Consider the following 20,392-nt stretch of genomic DNA (forward strand, 5'->3'; position numbering starts at 1 on the left):
TCAGAAATAAAAATGTGGCTTGCAGAAAATGTTACAAAAATTTTACCTTAGTCTAATCTCTAAGTGATGCACAAAAACAATCAATCACAAGAGATATGGAACAATTAATGGTAATATTTAAGTGACAACATGTAGATTTTAATAAGGAAACAAAGAAAATGGAATCCAAATTGCAAGTGGAACGCCTATCATCACTCCTACAAAATGATGTATTTTAGTGTATCGAGAAAGTGCAATTGGAAGATCAAGAAAAAGATAAAATAACCAAACTTCGGCAAAACAAGAAAGCGTTAAAATAGGAATATGAAGATCTTGTAGATAAGCATTACACAAAAGTCATGGAAAAGAAAGAAATTTCTCGCCTCAAGGACCACATTAAAAAATTAATTGCGCAAGTCAAGAAGACTAAGGTCACAAAGAATCACTACAATAAAAACCTGTAATTAACATCCCTTTTTGTTTCCTATTCTGCATCTAGAGCCCATTTTTGGTGCTATTTGCATCCATTTATCAAATATGGTGCAAAATTTGATGCAAAATTTACACTGGTTTTTGCACCAAGTCTTGCAATAACTTTAGCACCAAGTCTTGCATGAAGTTTTGCACCAAGTCCTGCACCACCCTTTGCACCAGGTTTTGTGCCAAGTTTTGTGTCAATTTTGGCACCTAACTTTTGTTTCCCCTACTTTTGCATCCCCTATTGCATCCACTTTTTTGTTCCTACAAGTGCATCAACTTTTTATCATTTTTTGCATCATCTTTTGCAATGTTTTTTGCTTCCATTTTTTCATCCCTTTTTGAACCAAGTTTTTGCATCAAGGCTTGTGTCTAGTTTTGAATTACTTATGTTGCATCCAATATTACATCTTGTTTTCCATCCACCTTTGCATCTTCTTTTCCATCCATTATTGTGTCCACTATTGCATCCACTTTTGTTGTGCCACAATTTGCACCTAGTTTGGCACACCTTTGCACCCACTTTTTCTTCTAATTTTGTGTCCATGTCTGCTTCCTCATTTGCATTTATGTTTGCATCAAATTTTTCATCCCTTTTTTTATCCAATTTTGCATCAATTTTGCATCAGGTTTTAAGTCTCATTTTGCATCTACTTTTGCATCAACTTCTGTTGTACCCACTATTGCACCCATGTTTACGCCCACTTTTGTATCCATTTTTTAATTTTATTTTGCATCAATATTTTCTTCTTTTTTTGCATCTATCATTTCACCCACTTTTTTTGTGTAACAATTTGTGCCATGTTTTGTATCTAATGTTGAACCCATGTTTGTTTCCACTTTTGCATCTAAATTTGCATCAAATATTGCATCTCTTTTTTCATCCACTTTTTTGTCGGGTTTTGTATCTTTTTTAAGATCCACTTTTGCATCTATTTTTGCATCCAATTTTGTATCCATTATTGCACCCATGTTTGTGTCCACTTTTGCATCTTGTTTTGCATCCCAGTTTGCATTTTCTTTTGTTGTATCCAGTTCTGCATCCACATTTGTTAAGCACAATTTGTGCCATGTTTTGCATCTACCATTGCACCCACATTTTCTTCCACTTTTGCATCCCCATTTGAATCTTATTTTCTGTTTAAGTTTTCATCAAATACTTGTATGTTTTTGCATCCCCTTTTTAATCCACTCTTATGTCAGGTTTTACATCTCATTTTGCACCTACTTTTGCATCTACTTTTGTTGCATCCAATTTTGTGTCCACTATTTCACCCATGTTTGTTTCCACGTTTACATTCCTTTTTACATCTTATTATGCATCCAAGTTTATGTCCATTGTTGCATCCACTTTTGTTTCACCACGATATGTGCCAAGTTTTTCATCTATTATTTCACCCATGTTTGCATCCACTTTTGAATCTGCATTTTCATCCAAGTTTGTATTGACTATTGCATCTATTTTTTTTATCACATGGTCAATTTTACCATTTCTTGAAATAACATAATGGTCGCAAGTGCATCCCATTAGGAGGATGACTTACATTTCCCCCTTGTGGAGGTGCAATATCTGTAACAATCATGATTAGGCATTGTTGCTGACGTGGGAAAGGATTGTTCAACACAACAGGTTGTGTGGCAGGATTTCACTAAGTACTATTCTCATTGACCTTGTCCAAATGTGGAAAAGGATTTTTCATATGGCCCCTACCACAAATATTGCATGGGAACTTTAGCTTTTGCTCTTTCTTGCCTCTAGCATTGGTGTTTGGAGTTTGTGGTTATTTGTGCTCATTTGAAGTAGTTTTCTTATTCTTCTTCTTTTTACCACCCTGTTGTTATTTTCTACCTAGTCCCGCGGACTGAACCAAGTTAATAGGTGGCAGTTTGAGTAGAATTTTTAGTTGTCTTGGCTACAAGTGCAGTCAAAGCAGAAATACAAGAAATAACTAACTAGTTTATCCTCCCAACCAATTGAATATAACTCATTATTCAACTTAGAAGAGTTTGGTGCTTCCACTACGATTATCTCTTTGCTTAAAGAATTTTTTCAGTGATAATCACATCAGAACTAATTTGTCGATTCGTTTTGAACCAACTAGTGTGGTCCATCATCAGGGAAAGATAGAGAATCAAATCTTGGCATTAGATTAGATAGCTAGTGATTGGTGCAGAAAAAATTAATTCTGATAACTAGAAAGTAATGGCTAGTTCTAACAGTTAGGAAGAGACCCATAATTTTGAAAGAAGATAAATAATTAATTAAGGGACATTTTAATAATAATAATAATAGAAGAGGGGGCCAACTTGTTATAGGTTAAATAAAAGACAGTGAAAATGAAATGAAGGTTAATAATGAATAAATTAGTAATAACAATAATCCTTCATATAATAAGAAAAGAGAAAGAAAGAATAATACCAAGGGAATTAATTAAATATTTTTTTTTAAATTGAAACAAATATATATATATATATATATTCAAGAAAGATTAAAATATTAAAGTGATAAACCATATTTTCTTAAGATTTTTTTTTTTTAAGGAATTATAGGAGGTTAATAAATGTTTTTTTTTTTTTTTTTTCTCGCTAATTACTAATCTATTATATACAGAATAAAAGAAACAGTACATTCAAGAGATGCATCCTCAGAGGCCTGAATTTGGCACTCTGGTCTGTTTGAGATCAGAATGGGCTACCTTCGCAGAGGTGCCATGACTAGTTGAGACCTTCCATACCAGGGTTCTTTGTACTTCAAAAAACTTCATCCATATCAAACTAGAAAGCCCACGCAGGGGCAGCAAAATATCAACTACAATATCCCACGCAGGGGCTTCAAAAAACTTGAAACTAACAAACATTAAAAACTGAAAATATGAACCGAACGCCGAGTTAAAACCTGAGAGTCGCTGAGGCTGGTGAATCTGCACAGGAGACCAGCTACTCCTCCGGTTCCTCTTCGACGATCGGACACCACCCGAATCGACTAATTTCCCCCGCAGAAGGGAAGGGGTCAAGGTAGGTGTCGGCCTGTTTGGACGTAGATGCCTCCTGAGGCTGAATACGGCTGGGGGCCTGAACCGCTTCCTTCCCAGGCGAGGCCTGGACCACCTCCACTTCCTTCCCAGGCGAGGCCTGGGCCAATTCTGGCCTTTCGTCCTGTTGCATCCCTTGATGGCGGTGCTCATCATTGACGGATTGTGCCTCCTCCAGAAAAAGTACTGAGACATGTGCATTGATGCGGGGCCTGTCCATCGAGCTATTGAAGGCAAAAATGGCTGAGCCGAATGCAGGTGCAGGGACTGAGTCCTGGTCCAGGCTGTAAGAGTCCATGAATTGTCTGGATTGGATAGGATGAGCGGCAGGAAAGCTATGGCAGCAGCAACGACAACAATAGGACTGGGATCCTTCAGCAGGCGTCCGAGAGGAGCCTCCTCGTGTAGTTCCTCGTCGGCTGAGCATACGCTCACGGGGACGAGCCATTGCTGCCGACGCACTGAGGCTGAAGAGCGAAACGGGGTGGGGAGACGGCAAAGGCAGAGAGGCAAGCAGGAGGCGAGAAAGGAAACAGAGGCGAAAAACACACAGAGGTCTTTTAGTCCCAGAATTACATACAGAATACAATGGAGCGGGAGATAATGCCTCCGGGAGGGCCAGAGACCATACCAACACCTGAACAGAGAAGACCGAACGCTAAGCATGAAACTGCTTGTGCTGAACCCCCTCCTCACCTTTCTTAAATCCTGCAACCCATTCTCGAACCGCGAATGCCATAACTGCTCTCTGCTGACGGACCTACAACTTGAATGCGGCAATGAATGCCGACCTACGGTGAGCCTCGACCTATATTCCATGGCGGCGAACTGACGGGGGAGAATGTCCTTATACCTGAGGCATCACATGCCTGGCATGTGTCTCCTCGCTATCTGCTGGCGTGTCACCCGCATCCGGGGGGGCAGCCTCTCTTTGGATCAGACTTTCGCAATCCTGGACCTGGAGATTGTTAGGAATTATATCCGTATCTCCTGAGAGGAGGGTTTGTTCATTTTCAACCCCTATGTTGGCCAGGAGATCAGCTACCTTGTTACCCCCTCTCTTCGTGTGATTGAAGGAGATGGCCCTATTGTTGCGCAAATCTTGTGCAATGGCATTCAGTCTAGCCTCTAGCCTCCAGCTGGAAGCAATTTTCCTAGCTTGAGAGCCATTCTGTAAGCGCGTTGCCATGTTTATGAGGATTTGGGAGTCGCCTTCTACAATCAGGGGTTGAAGGTTGAGATTCCGGGCTAGCTGCATGCCTTGCCAGAGTCCCTCAAGCTCTGCAGAGTTGTTGGTATCCCATCCCATATTTCCAAAGTACACCTGCAGAGGAGTACCTTCATGGTTCCTCAATATTCCTCCAAACCCGGCTGCTCCCGGATTACCTTTGGAGGCCCCATCAAAGTTGAGTTTATAGGAGTGCTTGGGGGGGGTTCCATAAGCAATTGTCCTTGGTACTGCTTTTGGAGGGACCATTCTTGGGGCTTTCTTGAGGCAGATGCAGTTGCCAATTATCGTAGATGCTTTTCTCGTTATCCGTTGAGGGGAGATCCTCCTTTGTCCATGTCCGAAGCGACATCGTTTCTTTGAGATTCTCTAGAAGCCTGTTCCAAATTTCTTCGTTTGGAGAGCGCTTGTCTTTGAATATTCGTCTGTTCCTTTCCTTCCAGATGTTCCAGAGGACTAGTCCGGGGATGATGTTCCATAGGCAGTTGAGAATCTCGCTGTTGTAGGGATTCTGTGGCCATTGTCTTATGGAGTTGATGATGTCGTTCTCCACTCTGCATTTTTTTTGGCATCTGAAGCTTACCTTTTCCCATATCCAATTGGCTAGAGGGCATGTGTCCAAGAGGTGTTGTAGCGTTTCTTCACTTTGATTGCAGTTATGACAGATAGAAGGACCTTGAAAGTTTCGTCTTCTTAGTTTATCCCATGTGAGAATTCTTTTATGACCTACCAGCCAGAGAAAGTAGGAGATTTTGGGCCACGATCCGAGACCCCAGATTTTGCTCCAAATTGGATCTGGGGGAGTGGGGAGGTTGCAAACCAGGTTGTAAGCTTCGGAGGTAGTATAGGTCCCTTTGGGTTGGTATCCCCATCTAAGGATGTCATTGTCTCCATCATACCTGATGTTTCTTTTCTTTAACTCTTTCGCCAATTCTTCTTCCTCACTAGTATTTGTCCTATTGAGAATATGGTTAATCGGTCTCCATTTTCTGAATCCGTGCTCTATCTCCTGCATCCAAAATTGGTGTATTTTTTCCTGCTGCTGTTCCTGCCTGTCTGGTATTTGAGATGGATGGAGCACACTGATAAGCTTAGGCATCTGGTTCCAAGCATCTGTCCAGAATCTTGCCGTGCGACCATTCTTTATTTCCCAGAAGCTGTGCTTCTGTATTAGCTGATAGTGCTGTTTGGCCGCATTCCAGATTAGCGACCCCTTTTCGGTAGGAGTGAATCTTATAAGCTCCTCCTGAGGTCTACTGTCGGCGTATTTGGCAGTCCAAATCTTTACCCAAGGCTTTTCTGAATTAGTGACCCATTGCCACCAGATCTTGGCATTCATAATGGAATTGCTGTGCTCAGGGTCCCTAAGCCCAATACCTCCCTTGTTTTTTGGTAAGCAGACAGTAGACCATTTGACCAGAGCCCATTTGCGGTTTGTAGCCGAGCTGCCCCATAGAAAGTTACGCTGAAGGTTCCTTATTCTCTTTAGAACCCATTTTGGCGCCGCAAGGATTGTGAACAGGTAGAGAGGCATGGCCTGAAGGACTGACTTAATGAGCACCACACGACTAGCAAGATTTAGAGTTCTGTGAGTCCAGAGGTTGAGGCGAGAATCCAGCTTCTCTAAGAGAGAGCGCCATGCGGGATTCTTTAAGGCTGAAACAGCTAGAGGGGCTCCGAGATATTTAGAGGGAAGGGTTGCTGAGGGAAAGCCTAGAATGCGAGTTACAGCCGATTTGACAGAAGGAGGAGTGTGGAAGAAAAAAATCTGTGATTTGGAGCAGTTGACATTGGTGCCAGAGGCTTCCGAAAAATCATTGAGAAGGGTTTTTAGGCAAGAGGCTTCCTGGACAGAGGGGTAGCCAAAAAGCATAGTGTCATCAACGAATTGCTGATGAGAGGTAGCTGGAGTGTTATGGACAGAAATGCCTTTGAGCTGGTGAGAGAGGAGGGCATGCTTGATGTGCCGGCCGAGGCCCTCAGCCATAAGAACAAACAGGAAGGGGGATAGGGGATCCCCTTGCCTAATACCCCGAGAGGGTTTGAAGGGGCGCGAGGGGATACCGTTTACAAGAATGGAGAGGTGGGTGGATGTGATGAGACTCATGATCCAACGAATCCACATGGAGCAGAAACCAAAAGCTTTTAACATATGATGAATGTAAGTCCAGCTAAGTTTATCGAATGCTTTGGAGAGATCCAGCTTGAGAAGCATACCTGCCTGCTTTGAGTGCTTGAGGGAGTGAACAATTTCGTGCGTGAGGATAATGCCATCCATTATCTGTCGCCCTTCCACGTACCCCGACTGTTCAGGAGATATGAGCAGAGGTAGGAGGGGTTTTAGCCTGTTTGCAATAACTTTAGATATAACTTTGTATATGACATTACAGAGAGCTATTGGCCTAAATTTATCAGGGGTGATAGATTCCTCCTCTTTGGGGATGAGAGTAATGAAAGTAGAGTTGAGGGAGGGAAGTATCCAGCGTAGGGTCCTTGATTCTTCTACTATCTGCCAAACCTCCAGTTTTATCATGTCCCAGAAAGCATGAAAAAAAGTGGTGGTGAAGCCATCTGGGCCAGGGGCCTTTCCCTCTTTAAGCTGTGACATAGCCTCATCCACTTCCTGGGGGAGAATAGGGCGAAGGAGAAGCTCATTGTGTTCCTCCGTGATGAGCTTTGGTACATTGCTGGTTATCTTTCCAATAGCCTGTTGCCGATCTGCTACATGTTCCTGGTGAACCTGATGGAAGTGATTGAGGATTACCTCTTCGATATCTTCATGCTTCTCTACTTTTGCCCCTTCTGGATTTTGGATGAAAGGTATGTTATTGTGCATCCTCCTCTGCACAGTGGTTCTGTGGAAGAATTTGGTGTTACGTTCTCCCTCTTTCAGCCATCTGACCCGAGATTTTTGCCTCCAATAGATTTCCTCCTGCTTCCTCCTTTCTTCAAGCTTGCTGTGGATGAGCCTTTCCTGTTCCAGGGTGGCCTCCGAATGCCCTTCTGTGACTATTTTTTGGTGGAGTTCCTCCAGTTCCTGATTTAGATCTTGTTGCGCCTTAAAAATGTTCCCGAAGGTCTCCCTGTTCCATCTCTTAAGGTGGTATTTAAGAAATCTAAGCTTTTGTTGGAACTGATACATTTTTGACCCTTCTGGGGGGATGAAGGCTGCCCAGGTAGTTTTAACAAAATCTTTGAATGTAGGGTGTGAAAGCCAGAACCCTTCAAATCGGAAGGGTCTTTTTGTCAAATCACCTGGTCTTTGCCATTGTAAAGCGATCGGCCAGTGATCCGAACCAGTATGCGCCAAAATTGCAGCTGAGATGTCGCCTCCTAGATGAACCGCGTTGTCTGAGATGAGGAAGCGGTCCAGTTTAGAGGCGATTTGATGTTTGCCAGCCCTGCGATTGCTCCAGGTGAAAGTGCCATTACAGAATGGCATGTCTATGAGAGATGCAGTTTGGATGAAGTCCTTGAAGCGAGCAACTTCGGGTTCCAATCTGCTTCTTCCTCCTTTCTTCTCCTCGCTTTTAGTAATCATGTTGAAGTCTCCTCCAATAATCCATAGAGGGTACCTCCTGTTACTGTTCAGAACTTCTATTGTGTCAATGAGTGCTATTTTGCTTCCTGTGTCTTGCGGGAAGTATACATTTGATATATTGCCATGAATGTTGGTGCCCAATATGTGAAATGCCGCCTGAATGAGGTTATGAGAGGCGTGAAAATCTGAAAGGGACACCGCTTGGGTATTCCAAATTATAGCAAGCCCTCCTGAGGCTCCTGAGGCGTCAACCGCGACCGATCGACAGCCTGGCCAAGCTTTAGAGAGTATACTGCCTAGTGTGGAGCTGTTACACTTGGTTTCCTGGAGAAAGCACATCTGAGGCTTTTCCATTTTAATCATGTTTTTTAACATTCTGAGTTTTCCAGGGCTGTTAAGCCCTCTTATGTTCCAGGATACGAGCTTCATGGTTCAACTATTGATAGAGGGTTTGTAGTACTTCGTCAGTTTTGCGTACCTGCCTGAGTCTACCAGGATTTTCCCAATCTCAATCGTTCTTTGGAGATCTGTTTTTCTTCCTCTCTTTTTAGTGTCTTTTGGGCGGAGGCTGCCATCCCAATGGCTTCCTGGTTGTATCCCAAGTAGGTGCTGATGATAGGCCCTTGAGATGACCAATTCCAGCTTATTGAGTTGAGTCTCTGATATTGTGTCGTAAGCTTTCTTTTTGCAGGCTGATTCTAGTTCCAGAATGTCAAGGCCGATTAGATCTATGCTTTCTGGCTCTTCTTCCATTTGTTGCACTTGATTTCTTTCCTCTGTATTGATCTCTGGGTTCTGGGGGAGGTCTGCCTTTCCATCAACTTCCATGTCCTTGTGGATCTCTGCTGTATCTTTCTGACTTCGGCTGAGGATAGTGGGAATGATAATGGGGGGTTGAGAGTTCGAAGGGGGAGCTGAGGGGGGAGGATGGGCGGATGAAGAGGGCTGAGAGGGGTTTGTCTCAGAAATCGGAGGTTGTTCATCTGAGGACTGCGCAAGGATTTCAAAGCTATTCTTGGTTTCAGGGCTATGGGAATTTTTTTGCTGGGGCATAAACCCATTCTGGTGCTTTTTATGCGCGCGTTTCCTACTTGGGACTTTGATAAAGCCTTCTTGGGTTTGGGTTTCGGGGGGGTCAGGGGGATTGGCCTTGGCGTTTAGAGGGCAATCCCTGAAAAGATGCCCCAGGGCATGGCACTTCCTGCAGCGAAAGGGAACATGCTCGTAATCGAGAGGCTGGATCCATTCTTCATCTCGGTGTGCAAGAGTAACCGATTCTGGTAAAGCTTCATTCAGTCGAATGAAAACACATATTCGAGCATAGGAAATGTACTTACGCGATTTGGTTTCTTCTGCCACTCTGATGAATTCCCCTACTCCGTTTCCTATGCCCTTGAGAATGTCCTCGTCCCAATATTCGTCTGGAAGAGAGTACAGTCTGATCCAGACCGGCGCCCATGTGAGATCTTCTTTGTCGGGATTAAATCTTGGAATCCATTCCCTCAGATACAGTCCTGCTGAGTTGAAGAAGTAAGGCCCATTTCCTAGAATCCTATATTTATCCTCCAGGCAAAAGAAGATTGCAGTGAAGAAGCCTTTCGGCCCTAGTTGCAGAGTGACATCTCCCTTGGGTTTCCATTTCACTGCAATCCAGCCCTTTAAGGCTCTTTCCGTAGGCCAGAACCCTATGAACTTCCCTATGAGGGCATGATCTCTCATGTACTCTATTCGCCTGTCTATCTTGTCTCCCGGCAGCTCTATTCGTGGCCGTTCTTTGGCTACTGGTCTGCATGTGGTTGAGGTAATTTTCGGACTCTCTTTTGCAGTGTCTTTCCCGTCCTGTGTGCTTCTGTCTTTGTCCTCGTCCTCTCGACTTCCCGTATCATTGCTGTCAGTTTGATGCTTTTTTCCTTTGTTTAGAATCTCCCTGTCGACAGATCCGAAGGTTACAGTTTGCTCATGATCGTGCAGCGAAGGGGAGGGCTCTGATGCCCTCCCCTGCGGGTTTTCCATTGCGCCTTTCTAATGTGCTGCAGCTCTGTCACGCTGCAGGGGTATCCTTTCAGTGTCCTGGTGTAATCCGTTCTGCGTATTCTGCGCCGTAGAGGGTTTTCTCAGAACCCTAGCCCGAGCTCTCCCGAGCGATCTACGTGTCATTAATAAATGTTAATAAGGTATAAGAATAAATATTTATGAATATCTATATATAAAGAAAGAAAAATTTTAAAATTATAATTATAATAAAAACCCAAAATTGCAATATTGGGAGGCTAATAGAAGATAACTTTTTTTTTTTGTTTATCCCTATACCAAAATTATCATAAATATTTATCTGTATACCTTATTGATGCAGGAGCATTCATCTCAACATTATCATTGTATTTTAGTAGACATAGTGGGTCTTGTGTTTCAGGGAAGTTGGTTTCCTGAGTATTGAATTAATGTAATTATTAAGAGTTTTGAGTGTTTTTAATGAGAGAAGCTAGAATAGGATTTAATTGAATATAGTGAGGCATATTTGTAAATATTCTCAAATGTAGGAGAATACGAGAGATTTAGGATAGTTGAAAGATTGAGGGATTTGAGAATTAATTGTAAAACTGAGATTAGGAGTTAGTTCATGATTTTGTGGATTTGAGAGAATCCTTAGGGATAAGGAAGAGATTTTAGGATTTTGTTGAGAGGTTTATGGATCTAAACCAAGCGTTGGTTTTAGAATCCTTTTGTATAAATGTAAGCCAAAAAAGGCATAGATTAGAGGTTGGATAGGTTAGCTAGTTAGAGTGTGCTTGTAAGCCTATGGGCAGATTGTAAACAGAGGCCACTGACATTAGAAAATCAGGCCAAAGATAGTGAGACTGTGTAAATGTTTGTATATATATAGAGAGATTAATTCTGAAATTGTATAAGTGTGTGGTTTGAGTATCGAATGATGAATTATGAATGAATCAGAGTATTTTGTATAACATATGTGTGTAGGCAGAGTCCAGGCGAATACACAGAGGAGAAGAATAATACAGAGGATCATAATGGACCTTTGAAACCATTCGAAGGATCAAAGTGAAAGCTCTGGAGGGACAGTAATGAAAGAACACGCATACTTAAGCTTAGGATGAATTGCGCAATAGAATAGTGAAGGGTGAGAAACCTTAGAGTAATCTGAAACCACAGTCAAACTAAAGAAATGGTGTACAATCCAAGTGAAAAGGGGAATTAGGAAGTAAAGTTGGATACACAGTAACCATTGGATCTAACATATCAATGGACAGGATTAAGTCGCACAGAACGGGATAAGTGAAATTTCATCGCAACATAGCTCAAGAGTGAGTAAAGCGGCCTTAAGCAAGTTGCGATTGCGAAATGCGATCTGCATGTTAACCATCGAATCAGACGCTTAGATCAACGGTGGAGAATCATTGTTAAATTCCGCATCGCAATGTTTCAATTATGAGGGATGAACCTTCGGCCATAAGCAATTTTGATGTGCGACATTGCGAAGTGCGATGTAAGCGGACTGAGAAGTTGTGTGACATTGTGAAGTGTCATGTAAGTGGACTGAGAAGTTGTGTGACATTGCGAAGTGTGATTTAAGCAGACTGAGAAGTTGTGCTACATTGCGAAGTGCGATGTAGGCGGACTTAGAAGTTTTGCGACATGCGATATAGAGCAGACCCGAGAAGGTAATGGAATTGGGTTTATTGTAGTTTGGAATCCAATGTGTTATCGCATATCAAATGCGATGGAGGAAGTCATGTGTTAGTGGATCTGCGAGATTGCAATTGAGATAAAGCTAAGTCTCGAAAAACGTGCTAAAACAGAGGAATCAAGAAAAGGTATGGTTTACATATGTTTGGTGTGTATTCTATTATAAAAGGTTTATAATAGTATTAAAGCGCTGATCACTGATTTCTGGGTTAAGCCTGTGTATGACCCAAAGTTAATAAAGGTTTATGGGGTTTAGTTATATGTGCGGGCATTAAGATTAACGAAAGTATAATGAAGCGAGGTGAATAATGTCTCGATTGAAAGGATTGATGAAGGGCGTGAACTGTAGTTAGTTTATGGAATTGTTTCTGCTGAGAATTAATAAAAGGGGCCTTAAACCATTATCTAATGAAGATTTAACCCGATAGGTCATATTAATTCCTGGGGAAAAATAGGTTTAAGCATAAGATATGCATTATGTGTGTAAAAGCATGGTTTTCCTGCATCACTTATTAATGTTTGTTAACATCATATCATTCTTTATATATATATATATATATATATATATATATATATAAGAAAATATGGTTTATCACTTTAATATTTTAATCTTTCTTGAATATATATATGTGTGTGTGTGTTTTCAATTTTAAAAATTTTGATTTAATCAATTCCCTTGGTATTAGTCATCTTTTCTCATTTTTTATTATATCAAGTATTATTGTTATTACTAATTTATTCATTATTGAACTTGATTTTGTTTCGACCATATTTATTTGACCTATAATAGGTTGGTCCCATCTTCTATTTTTACTTATTATTATTAAAATGTCCCTTAATTAATTATTTCTCTTCTTTCAAAATTAATGGTCTCTTCCTTAAGTGTTAGAACTAGTGGCTACTTTCTAGCTGTTAGAATTAATTTTCTCTGCATCAATCTCTAGCTATTTAATCTAACACCAAGATCTGACTATCCATCTTTCCCTGATGATGAACCACACTGGTTGGTTCAAAACACATCGGCAATTTAGTTATGATGTGATTATTGTTATCACCCAGGTTGTTCCCTATGACTCCCAAGGGAATACGGCCGGGGTAACCATTAACCAATCTATGGATTACAGTTTCTAGCCAACTGTAATCAGAGAGGGCTCTCTCTTTGTGATTTGTCTCTGTTTTGACAGTTTTTTAGGCTAGCTTAGATGTTCAGGGTTTGGTTTTATGTTTTGGTTGAGGGATGTCTTCTGTACCCAAGGTGTAAACCTTCAGATAACTCTAGTTCATTGGGCAATGGAGTCTTTGGTTACTGGTTGTTTGAGGAGTAGATTAGGATTGCTGAAACTGCAGGGCCTTTTGAATATATCATGAAACAAACTTGATATTATAGTGATGAAATGTGTGCAACCAGTGAAAAGCAATTAAAAATTTTCCACCAAGCTGGGTTGTAAGAAAGAGATGTATTGTGAAGGAGCAGACTTGAATTCCTAAACAATAATTTCCGTGAAAGATACAGTGTAGAGGTGCAGCAATTAAGAATCACACCTTTATAACCATAACTGAAGAAAACATTTGCAATAGCATAGATTGAATTCAGGGTATCCTATGAATAAATCCTAGAATTAGTCTTTTTCTCTGCCATTAATTGTGAAATCTAGAACATGGATGAGTTATGAAAAATAACAGAAGGAAACATAACGAAAGTTTAAAGGAAACTTATTGAATCATGACAACATGCAGGAATCCTGTAGCACTCAGCAAATCGCATCACAATCCCTCAGACAACATAGACTTTGGAAATTCCATCGGCCTTTGTATTAAACTCTGAAAATTTACAGCAAAAGAACTCTTGAAGAGTGATCAACAACCCCTGCAGGCTTATGCCAATGGGGAATATATACAAGCGGTTATACAAAATATCTAAGGCGTTGAGTCATCTGAGAAATGAATGTTTTCACCAACTTTGTACAGAACAGTAGATAAGAAGTCATTACTGCCTTTAATACAACATAAATGCTCTTTATGTCTGTCAGAAGATATTTTGGACTTTAGAGGCCACTGAGTCGGTCTGACCGTTCCTCTTTAACTCTGAAAAATGCGTCTTTATGGCATGTCGTGCTGTAATTTTCGGCCCTGCTACCTGTTAGCTGTCAATTGTGCTTTGTTGGCCGAATAGTTCTGCTGAGTTGGCTCAGCCCTTACCTTTTCATGCATGCTGATCTTTCCAAGTTTTCCTGTGCATGATCACTTGTAGTTTTTGAAGAACAGATAACAAAACTTGATTTACAGGCTCTGGCTTACAATATCAGCTGTATCATTTTAGTCCAGTATTCCTGTGTGGGCAGTTGGTGTCTCAAAATTGCATCCAATGTCTCATCTGCCTCTGTATATTTATAGAAATTAGGAGGCACTTCAAACAGATGCTTAATCTCATCCATGATAAAAAATAAGTTCTCTACTCTGTTGTAGAGACTTTGTCCTATTGCTGGCCCTGTTTCCTCTGAGGTGCTGGCCTTCTCTGTGATCTGATTTGTGGCAAAAATGTTCACCCTCTTGGCATAGTTTTCATGGGAAAGTAGTCTTCCTGCGTTATTCAGTAAGCTTGGAAGACCTCTGTTTTGCAAAGCCACAAATTTTTCCATGAATCTATTTACCTCGGTCTGCATATCCTGGGTCCTTCTCTCTAGTGTCTGCACTAGGCTTCTCAGTGTTAGGACCCTCTTGATTAGCTGGATGGTCTCAGTTCTGTTGGAGATTCCCATAGTAGCTAACTGAGCACTCGTTCTGTTGTTAAGCACATTGATCATTATGTTGGCAACCTCAGGCATATTGCCTAGAGCTGCCCTTGATCTCTGGATTTCCTTCTGTGCTTTTGCTATGAGCTCAATCTGCTCATGGATTGTCTCAATATACTGCCATTGGTCAGTGATGGACTGGCCAATGTTGGCCCATAGCACTGTCTTGAGCTCAGCTGTCACTTTATCCAATGTGAGTTCCTTTTCTAGCTCCTTAATCCTGTCTTTAAGGGCCTTTATTTCCCTACCCTTTTCTGCTACAGTCTGCTTAGATTTGTCATATCTCTCATTTAACTTGACCAAATTTTCCCTGGCCTCTTTTAACTCTGACATTTGGGCTTCCAGGGCTTGGATTTCATTCCTTAGTTTCTGCATGTCCAGGCTTGAAGCCTGGTCTGTTGTTGGCGCTGTTGCTGAGGTGGATGGTGGTGCCTGCTCTGTTTGTTGAGTTGGAGGAGCAGTGGTTTGAGGAGCTTCCTCAAGGTTAATTATTTCAGGAGGAGGCTGAGAAGTTTGACCTCCTTCCTTTTACTGCAATGCTGCCTGTAATGCTGCCTGGGCAACCTCTGATTCTCCCAGCTTCTCTTGTGTTTGGATCAGCTGTTTGTATAGAGACACTAGCAAAGCTGAAGCATCTTGATCATGTCTTTGCTGGGCAACTTCATCTTCTTGAGGGTGAATTGTTGCTGGGATTTTGGCTTTTCTCCTCAAAGCTGCCATGTCTGCATCCCTCAATTTCAATATTTCTTGTATGCCCTTGATGTCCTTGGGGTCATGCCCAATCTCTATGATTATATCTTCTAAGGACCTGATCCTGTTGTCCTTTGCTTGAGAGGATGCTCTCTCCAACTCAAGTTGAGCAGCTGTATTATTTAAGCTATTTACTAGCCTATAATTATCCAGGGTCTTGTCTGCCAAGGAGGCATACACCATCTCACCCGTTTGCTTATGCAATTCTATTTTGTCCATTGGGTGGATGTCCTTGGCAAGGACTTCCAGATTGGTCCTTAAGTAATCTGAAGGGGACTGTGGTTGCAGTGCAGTGGGCATGAAGTGACTCATGATCATCTTTCCCTCATTTACATCATAGGTGGACATAAGTCTTTGCTGGTTAGTAGGAGCCATCTTCAACAAATGATTATATAGTTGTATTTTTATTGGCTCACTTCTCCTCTTTATGTCAATGAACTGTTGTTTAATGCCCAGTTCACCTTCTCTTTGGTGGCTTGAGGAGCTGACTTCTCCTCCCCCTGTTCTGTCTTGTCCCTGTTGGAAGGAACTTGCAGATGCTTCTCTACTAGGTGGGCCCATGCCCAGAGACTGTCCTATTGGCATTTCCTCCTCTGATAGGGGATTCATTCTGTGTCCTTTTTCTCCCTGATTGGTGGACTCTGTGAGGGGAGTCTCTCTGTCCCTTTTCCTGCTTATATCCTCCTTTTGTGGAGTTTGGAGGAATGAGGCTTCAATAGTAGTTTCTTGCCTGGGAGGCACCATGTCTTGAGCCTGCTGCTCAGTGAGAATTGGGGCCTCAGCTACCTTTTCTTGCTGTAAGGGCTGCTCTTTCTCTTGCTGCCCTCTTCTTGCTGCTGTCCTTGTTGTTGTTGCTGTTGTACCTCCACATGAGGTGGCTGCTCTGGTTCCATTTCTTTTTCCTTGCCTTTGCTAGATGTTTGCTCAGTGGCTTTGGCTGCTTGCTGATTTGCTGTTGAAGATGAGGCAGCTACTTCTAGATGCCTTTGATATGAGAAGGAAACCTGTTCACAAGTTTCCAAGTCAGCCTCTTTTCGAATGTTCCTAGCCTCTTTTTCTAGCATTTTCTCTCTAGTAATTTGCTCTTCTAGAGTGCCCTCTTTCCAGCTCAAAGAATTGGCATACTTTTCAACCTCAGGCATCCTTACATGTGCATAATTACCCAATTTGTATCTTATCCTCCTGAGGGAAATAAAGTGATTAGGGTCATAAGGTATCCATTTGAAACTGGTTTCCAATTTGAGGCCCTCTAGGATCATATCTGCTTCCTTCCATCCTTCCTCTCTTTTATTGTATAGAAAAGGGCCTAGCTGATTCCTTACCTTCAGCTGCACCTTCTTGTTCTTACTTTGGAAATGGAAGCAGTCGGCATTTCCAAACTGCCTGAAGTATTCTAAGGCAAAAAGTCTCATAGGGACATATCTTGGCAGCCTATAAGGGGTCAACTCACAGCCATATATTCTGATTACTGTGTGGTGTTGGTAAAAGTACCAATCACCAATGCTGTAGAGCTTGGAGAGATGGAGAATCCTTTGCATGTCATCAGTCAACCTTGGAGGAGGCACACCATACAGCAATGTCATAGCTGTGTGAATGAACAGGTCTATGAATTCACAATATGTGTATGGTGATTCAGAAGCATAGTGAAAAACTGAAGACCAAAACACAACTGACCTTGGATTTCCCTGGACATTAAGTTTCCTGAGGGGAACGGAGAAGTTGTCTGGTTGATAAAATAAGAACAGATGGTAGATGTAGGAGGTGTATCTGAACACCCTTTCCCTTTGTAGATTCATTAGCTGTTCATGAATCTTTTCTGCAATATATGTGGCATAGTCATAGTGTAGAGCTGGAGGCTTCCCAGGAGAAAATATGGACAGCATTGCCATGATGGTGTTATCAACATCTTCAACTCCCCTGTACCCCAGGACATAGCTGATCAAATCCACCAGCATTCTGCCCAAGTCATTCAGGTAAGGATATCCAATAGGAGGAGTTCTTATAGTTTCGGAGATTGGCTATATGAATAACTGATTGATTTTGGTGATTTGGGCATTTGATAAATTACTCCCCTTCTTGACCAAGTCGATCATGGAGAGAGGGGCCAATGGTCTTGCAGTGTGAAAATGCAGCATCTCATTTATGGCTTCTGAGGTGATATGGAACAAGACTGAGCCTGTAGGACTGAGAATAGCTCTCTGGCATGGATCATAGCACTCCTGGCACCAATGGATCAAGTCTGGAAGGGCATTGACTTGAGGGAGGTTGTAAATGGGCAAATTTGAGTCCCAAATCCCTAATATATCAGCTCCACTAAGGTGTTGGGCTTTCAACTCATTTAGCATGTGAATATTAAATTTAGATTTCATTGGGAAGCAGTCTATCATCTGATAATATAAATCTCCCAGGGCTTTCCATTCTAACTCCCTTTGAGGGGAATTCAGAGGCTGAATATTCAGGGCTATTGGTGCTTCCATGGCTAATAAGGCTTCTGAATTGTATTTCCACTGGTTTGAGTGAGAGAGCAACACAGAGGGGTTTCTTTGCAATATAGAGGTGAGTTGCAAGGAATAACGAGTAAATTGTAGAAACAACAATTGAAATACTGCTCAAAGGACTAATGAAGCCAGTACCAGGACTGATAAGAGTGTTTCTATGGTGAATTTATGCAGTTTGAGGTATCTAGTTCACGACTGCGCGAACTAACTGTAAATTTATGTCAATTCTGCCAAATGCAGGCTCTGCAGAAGGTTTTTTATCCGCCAGTTGGGAATGGATATTGGTCACTGGATATTTGCTGGTGAATTCAGTGTTTAGCAATCTCTTAGGCCAGTTTTTTATACGAATGCAGACAAAACCAGGTGCGGGGGAATGAATTCGAGAAATACCTTGGAAATTGCCGGTAACAGTTGCCAATGCAGGTATGACAGATGCGCCCACGGTTTCTGAATCGAATTGTGCAGGTTGGCGCTGGTCTGGTCGTGAAATGCATGCAAGGAGAACAATAGTAGTTTTAGCAAAAGGTGAGAAAAACGCGAATTTTTGGCTAAAATATGGATTTTTGGAATATTGGCGCGTTTTTTGGATGACGTCAGCATGACGTCATCAGGTGGGGTCAGGGTCGGATGACGTCAGCATGACGTCACTGGGTGATGTGGCAAGCTGTGAGTGGCCCACGGGGATGGTGAGGTGGCATACAGATCAGAGCAGTGGCGGACAATGGTGCTGACGCAGCGGCGAGGTGACACTGACGTGGGCATGATGTGGTGATGACGTAGGCACAGCGGGACCGGCGGTAAACCAGAAGCGGTAATGGTTTTTCTCGGACCGCCTTAGATACGGACGTTGTTTTGTCAGAGGGCGACCCGAGAAATTGTGAGGGCGACGCGTGGCAGAGGCCTGACGTCACCCTCTGACAGTTTCTCGGGTGATATCTTACGGACGTCGGGCCCAACCCGATATGCATACAAGCCGTCCGATCAATGGCGCCCGATCCGACGGTTGACAGATCGTCGAGGTGGCCAGATGATATGGGCGCGGGTGAGATTAAAATAATATTTATTTAGGGATTTGCGCCCGGTGAAAACTTTGGAAAACGGCGGATTTTCATAGTTTCATTTTATTTTCAAATGAAAATATATATCGTGCCCATACTTTGGATAAGGCGGAAAAAGTGGGTTTTCAATGTATTTTTGCAAATGAGGCGGGTTAGGGGTATAGTAATGGGGTTTTTATAAGGTTTTAGCATATGAAGGGGTTAAATGGGTCAAATGACTTCTTGAAAAGGGGGAAAGGGGTAGGGTTTAAGGTTCTTAAACTGGCCTGGTGCCAATTTAATCCCTGACCGTGAGCATATGGCTATAATGCCAGGGGAGGGCTATTTATAAAATGCTTGGGGTTTATACACCATAGTGTTATAATAGTAGGGAAAGGGTAACATAGGGGATTTAGATAGTAGAAGTTAGGGGTTAATATGGGTGGAAAAGGTGAATGAGGGGTGAAATCACTAAGTTTATTTGAAAAACACTTAGCTTAGGGAGTAGATCAAAATGAAAAGAAATTTAGACAAGAAATGTGGCTTTTAAAGGAATAGGAACCATCATAAAACCACAAACCCTTCCATGAATCTCAACTAATGAAGGGATGTTAGGAATGGGAGTTTAAAAGGGAAACTTGGAAGTTAGACATGCTCCTTTGCTTTGATGCAACATAACGGAGAAGAAGTTCTTCTCAAACCATTGATTTTCCTTTGTGAATAGTTTAGCCCACATTCAATTGTAAAGAATGATACCTCTGCAACCCCATCTGCCTACCCCTCTATTTGCCTAGCATTTTTTATTTCTTCATGGAGGGTGCACTTAGACTTGCAGACCCTTATATGCCCTTTTCTTTTCCTTGGCTTTTTCCTTTTGATTTTCTATCTAATGTTACCCTTATTGCTTCCAAGGTCCCAGATTAAGCAGTTGGGAACCTTAATTCTCTACCTAAGCTACTGGTCTGCCAAGATTGAACAGTTTGGACAGACTTCTTTTCTCTATGCTACAACAGAAAATTGAAACATGGCATGATCCAGATTAGGCTTTTGGATCACCCACAAAATGAGTCAACAAAGAACTATGTTCATACATTGTTTTCTCTAGGAAATATGGGATCTTTGCATCACCAAAGTAGAGCATATTTGGACCTTTCTTTGCCAATCATGAAATATCAAACCTATTGATATAGGTAGCTAACAGTGGCTCCACATGGGGATGGTTTTTCATTTGAAAGACCAAGAACAGCAGGTCAGAGTGCCTTAGCCCTTGATTGCTCTTACCAAACTTGAAGGATGCTGCTTTGAAATGCCAAAATTGTGCTCTTCCCATCATGGTAAATGTCTAAACTTATT

At 42.0% G+C, this 20,392-nt stretch overlaps 1 protein-coding gene across 1 annotated transcript; it reads right to left on the reverse strand.

The window, feature by feature from the left end:
- Window positions 1-5,021: 5,021 nt before the first annotated feature.
- On the reverse strand, window positions 5,022-10,270 carry LOC149184776 (uncharacterized). Its single transcript, XM_089415442.1, has 3 exons — window positions 8,750-10,270; window positions 5,537-8,581; window positions 5,022-5,270 (listed from the first exon to the last, which is right to left on the reverse strand). Exons 1-3 carry the CDS (start codon window positions 10,268-10,270, stop codon window positions 5,022-5,024), a joined length of 4,815 nt encoding a protein of 1,604 aa, XP_089271568.1.
- Window positions 10,271-20,392: the final 10,122 nt, after the last annotated feature.

The sequence above is a fragment of the Pinus tabuliformis genome, chromosome 3_2 (assembly GCF_031772625.1).
Source record: "Pinus tabuliformis cultivar Carrire ecotype Pingquan chromosome 3_2, CPIR1, whole genome shotgun sequence".
NCBI lineage: Eukaryota > Viridiplantae > Streptophyta > Pinopsida > Pinales > Pinaceae > Pinus > Pinus tabuliformis.

Coding starts and splice junctions, on each gene's coding strand:
- LOC149184776 (XM_089415442.1), bottom strand. CDS start 10,270: ATGGAAAACCCGCAGGGGAGGGCATCAGAGCCCTCCCCTTCGCTGCAC. Junction 8,582..8,749: donor TTGAGATTGGGAAAATCCTG/GTAGACTCAGGC, acceptor TGCTTTCTCCAG/GAAACCAAGTGTAACAGCTC. Junction 5,271..5,536: donor CCTCCGAAGCTTACAACCTG/GTTTGCAACCTC, acceptor AAAAAAATGCAG/AGTGGAGAACGACATCATCA.